Genomic DNA, 5233 nt, shown 5'->3' with positions numbered 1-5233 from the left:
CTTTCGGCCTTCTTTCCGAGCAAAGGGCCAAGCTTATAACTTAGTCCTAAATTTTGAATAGGCCCAATCAGATTCTTCTATTCTTTACTATTTTAAAGTCAAATCTTTTTTGGAATCAATGTGTCAAAAGCAAACCATGATTTAACAGAGGTTACCGAAAATTTCCAGATCAATAATGTGCCCAGACTGGAAAAAAATTTTAATTAAAAAAAAGTGCAGTTCTACAGTACTTTATTTGTTCAGTCCCATTTTATTTCTGTGAGTATATTATTTGCATTTAGTTGTTTTTAAAAAATAAAAGATTCGAACTTGAAATCTCTTCCACTATTGAGAAGAGAAATACTCATCGATCAACACATACCACATTTGAATGCCCTTTTTTCTTCCTTTTCTTTTTGGGTCTACCTTTCCTTTTTCAATTCAAAGTGGAAGTCAGTGACACAAATACATTACATTATATTACATACTGAGATACGCATCAATCGATCAATAATCTTAATTAAATTGATCAGCAGCACTAATTAAGAGTTATCAACTTGAACCACAAAGCATTATTCACATGCATCTCTTTTCAATGACCATTAATCTCGGTTGCCCTAGTAATTGCTTGCGTGATATCTCTCACATCCACCCGGTCTTGGTTTTGGTTTTCAGCTACAGCGATGGCCTCCATGGAAAAATAATTGTTGCTTGAAATTCTAGCTTGCAGAACAGTAAGACCCATTTCTTCAAAAGCTTCCAAAACTGAAACCAGAGTGTCTCCTGCATTCTCGCACTTCACTCTCACAAGAAACCCTTCCTCAATCTTCTCAATCTTCACTTCCTGTCAGTCCATGCATATACATTAAATTATATACTGGGAAAAAAGAAAGATAGAATGGCTATAAATATATAAATAAAAAGAAGAAAATGGTTGAGAGGGAGACCTTGGGGACCTGAGAATGATTGATTAGGTTTAAGCATTCTGTTTTAAGAGCCATGAGATGCAGGTACTCTCTCTGGACTGCTTCAAGCTTGAGTTTCAACATGTAAATCTGGAGCAAAGCCTCCATGAAAATGGAGCTCCTCTTGACCTTTAATCATACAACCGCCAATTTAAAAAGGTTAAGGCAAGCTAATAGAAGAAAACAAAGCATATAAATGCTGTAAGAAACTAAAAAGCAGGTTTTTTTTTGGTTGGTAATATTACAGATTTCATCTTGGTAAGGCTGCTTAGATTTTGAAGCTTTCGGCGCAATGGTTCTCTCTTCTGAAGCCCGGAAACCATAGCTCTCTCTCTCTCTCTCTCTCTCTCTCTCTGTTTCTCACTTTAGGTTTTAACTCTAAAACGAACAGTAGATAGATTTTGAAGCTTGTTTGCATGGGGCTTTATATATAGTGTAGGGAAGGGTGTGTGCATATTGTATGGGTTGCCCTGGCTTTTATAGCTTGCGAAGAGCAAGGAGAACTTTAGTTGATTAGTGGGTATATGTCTTGGAGTTTAGAATTTCCAAGCTTTTCTTCTCTTGTCTTGTGTCATTTGGCAAAAGTACTGCAAATTGTATAGTTACCCAAAATTAAAAAAATAAAAAGGGTAAAGTGCCATTTTGCCCCTTGAACTATAAGGCAATTCAAATTTATCCTTTAAATTATTTCGTCTGCCAATTTAGTCCTTCTATTTGTTTAAAATAGCCTATTATGGGACCTGTCGTTACTTTTTTGACGATTTCATCCCCATTACCGTTGAAGCACATGCCCCTCACGTGTCTATTTAGACGAAAATGTGGATGAAATATCTAGAAATCTAACAGTAGGTCCCATATTGACTATTTTAAACGAATAGAAGGATTAAATCGGTAGACAAAATAATTTAAGGGGGTAAGTTCGAATTGTCTAATAGTTCAGCGGGCAAAACGGCTAAAAATCCAAATAAAAATTCAGATATAAATCCAAAAATATTAGGTTTTATTGAGAATAACCCACGTTCAAAATAAAGAAAAAGATAAATGATGTAATAAATAGAAGGAAAATATTTCCCTCCTTATTATGTAAGTAAGAGCTCCAACATTCCTACTAATAGCAGTGTGACATGTGTGCATAAGTTTTTCTTCTAATGTTTCTGATGAATTATTTTTGCGTATATGTCAAATTGTGATTCGTATGGAAGAAGAGTATCTTCTTATAAGGAAAGAGACAAGCAATATCCTAAATACAAAATCAATAGGACGAGTTCTAATTTTGCATGGGACTTCGTAGTTGGCCATCCACTCACATCAATCATGTCAAAGTACATATTAGACAAGACGCGTTAGAGAATCTCATTTTCACTTAACTTTCTATAATTTTGATCCTCTTTATTGACATGATTGAATGTTTTAAAGTGTAAAATTATTTTTTAGAGCTTTAGAGTTGGATTGGAATTATATGAGGAGGTATAAACATTCAGTAATATTGGATTGGAATATCGAAGTATTGTAAAGCTATATGGCATAGGGTGTCTAGTAATTGACACTTAAAAATGAATGAACGGTGTGGGAAGGAATGAAGGAAAAGCCAAAAAAAAGGAAAAGCCAAAGACTGCAAGACATGAAGATTAAGACAAAAATTCTTCACTGTTGGGATTGAAAGAGTTGGGAGGTGCACAGAAGGCAGGCGGGGACTTAAACTGAGACCAAAAAGAGAACGGTATATATGTACTTGTCCCATTCACCTACTTCTCCTAATGAAATTTGCATTTTGAGAGAGAGAGAGAGAGAGAGGGTGGGTTTTAATTTTATCCGTCAGAACAAATAGATACACATCATGAGGGCACTCAGTGAGGCAGTCAACAATGAAAGAGAAGGAGGTAAGAGACATAAGACATGCATGAACAACAGTACTATAGCTAGACATGTTCACGGGCCTCTCGTTTGGTTTCGTTTTGTCTCCCCTGCCTTCTCTAAAAGCCATACCCTGCTGCATATGCTAGCTGCTCGTCCATATATAATTATTGAGCTGTGCTGCTGGCAGCTGCAGCTGGTTGGCTATTGCTTTGCCACTGGCCCTAAGTCACATGCTCTGACACCTTCTAATTCTGTTTTATTATTTATCGTTCTTTCTCCTTTGGCAGGGGTCACCAAATTCCCTTTATAATTCAGTTTAACTCTACTTCCCATTCATTTTAAATATGTTGTTAAGGTTAGAGGGATGGACTCACGATCCACTATTATAAATACCAATATTGTCATTTATATAGTCCGATATGTGTGTGATTTTATACAAAATGTATTTATGCTATTAGTAGTTGAACCATCCACCCATTATACATGTTGTACTTTATTTTGTCAAATTTGTGATGTGAGACTTTATATTCTTCAACATATTTTTAAATACATATATTATTTTTAACTCATGAAAAATAATTTATTATTGCAAGAGAAAATAAGTATGAGACAAGATGTAAACTCAAACTTTTTAAATGCGAAATCTCACAAACGAATAATAGCAGAAACTTAAATTGACCACCCAATGTAAGATTCACAAATACTAGTTGCAAGTATTCAAAATTTATCCTAATACTTAAATATTAAAAAAAAAAAAAAAAAAAACCAAACCAAATCCTAATATACTTTATATCTGAAAAAGAAGAGAAGTGAGTTGCGTAAACTTCCCTCAATCAATACACAAAAGGAAAGAAGAACATAGAATTTTTTTGGGTTCAATTTTCATTCAAAGCCGTTTTGTTGTAAACAGTGCACTGATATATCTCATTATTTTGTGCATGCAAAGCATGATAGTAAATTCCAAGCATATACTGTGAAAAGACATGTCCATCGACCTCTCAACATATTAAATTTCTCATTCTTCATATGAACTAATGTAGAGTGCATGTGTACAACACAACACACCAGGCAAAGCAAAGCTTCACCAAACGAAAAAGCAAAGAGACACTTTGGATTTACCATGCCATGCATGCAGCTGCAAATAATGTATAACTACTCTGAATCACCCTCTTAATATATGCATTCCTATTGGCTGATATTTTCTATCGGCTATCTTAATTTGTTTGTTGTATGAGCTAGCGACATCTGCTCTGCTCTGTTCTTTAGGTCCTTATCTCTCTCTGTCTTGCTGTCTCCTTATTTTTGTGATATTTGTTTGTCCATGTGTTGAGCTTTGAGCTCGGCTTCCCATATCCCACACCTATATTTACTTTGTCCCTTTCTTCTTGACATATCTCTCTCAACTCTCAACTGGTATACGGTGGAGGGAGGCTCAACGGCTCATGCATTATTATCTTTTCATTTTCTAAGCTTTCTTGTGAAGCATTTTGCTTTTTACCTGTTCGTCCATGGAATCCAGACTCACATGATGACCAAAAGCGCATCCAATTTCTGCAAGTTGGTAGCTAGGTCTTTTCTTTTACACTTTTATATATATGAGACTCTATTAGATTTGTTTATTGATAATCATGTCTCAAAACATGGTCTTATTTGGTGTTTGTTTCTTCCAAACGGATTATAATAAAGTATATAATTCTATGTCACGTGAATTAAGATGTTGATTAATTTGTGGGAAGTATCAGGTCGGTTGCATTGTACTTGAAAAGCTAGCCTAGCTTATGGTATGAACAATAGAGCACTGCTTAGTGTTCAAAATTTTCTTTATTGACTCAAATTCTACAGCCATATAAGTGAAAGTTCGAGTTCTGACTCCAATCCCATATCTTAATTGTTGGATCAAAATTAACCAATTTGATCCAACGATTAGAGATAAAGCCTCATCTAAGAGTATTAACCTATACAGAGCCTCCGTTAAACAATTTATTCATATTTGGGCTTTTGGGAAGTTGAGAGCTTGAGTTTTTCTATGTGGGCCAACTTTATTAACAGTCCATTGGACTTGTGGCAATTGGGTAATTCAAAGTGCGCAGAGCTCAATCAAAGGCCCACTCAACATTTGCTTGGGACCGTCCAACAAGCTGAAGATTGGATTAATGGCATTAATCAGGTTATTGAGTTATTTTATTTGCATCTAATAAGTACTATTCAGCAACCAAAAAAAAAAAGCATTATGTTGAAATAATGGGATGCAAAAAGAACAAAACAATTGTCAATGATAGTGTCAAACTTCCGCATATAATATGATATCATTTTCTACTTTTGTAGATCCTCCCTCTACTTAATTTCTTTACCAAGAAAAGAAGCTCAGCTAACAGATATTAGGTTTCAAATCAGTGGTGGATTTAGGAATTTTCATTTTAGGGGTCAACGTG

General features: G+C 35.0%; 1 protein-coding gene across 1 annotated transcript; it reads right to left on the bottom strand.

Moving 5' to 3' along the window:
• Positions 1 to 363: 363 nt before the first annotated feature.
• LOC117626396 lies at positions 364 to 1285 on the bottom strand. The gene is made up of 3 exons (XM_034358070.1): positions 1190 to 1285; positions 927 to 1073; positions 364 to 823 (listed from the first exon to the last, which is right to left on the bottom strand). Exons 1-3 carry the CDS (start codon positions 1265 to 1267, stop codon positions 572 to 574), a joined length of 477 nt encoding a protein of 158 aa, XP_034213961.1. The 5' UTR covers positions 1268 to 1285; the 3' UTR covers positions 364 to 571.
• Positions 1286 to 5233: the final 3948 nt, after the last annotated feature.

The sequence above is a fragment of the Prunus dulcis genome, chromosome 4 (genome assembly GCF_902201215.1).
Source record: "Prunus dulcis chromosome 4, ALMONDv2, whole genome shotgun sequence".
Classification (NCBI taxonomy): domain Eukaryota; kingdom Viridiplantae; phylum Streptophyta; class Magnoliopsida; order Rosales; family Rosaceae; genus Prunus; species Prunus dulcis.
Note: the sequence above shows the minus strand (reverse complement) of the source record. Positions and strands in the feature narration are given on the sequence as shown.

What these genes read in the sequence shown, in the direction of transcription:
- LOC117626396 (XM_034358070.1), bottom strand. Translation starts at nt 1,267, where the DNA reads ATGGTTTCCGGGCTTCAGAAGAGAGAACCATTGCGCCGAAAGCTTCAA. An exon ending in GCCTTACCAAGATGAAATCT is followed by an intron (nt 1,074 to 1,189) that starts GTAATATTACCA and finishes GTATGATTAAAG; the next exon opens with GTCAAGAGGAGCTCCATTTT. An exon ending in ATCATTCTCAGGTCCCCAAG is followed by an intron (nt 824 to 926) that starts GTCTCCCTCTCA and finishes ATGGACTGACAG; the next exon opens with GAAGTGAAGATTGAGAAGAT.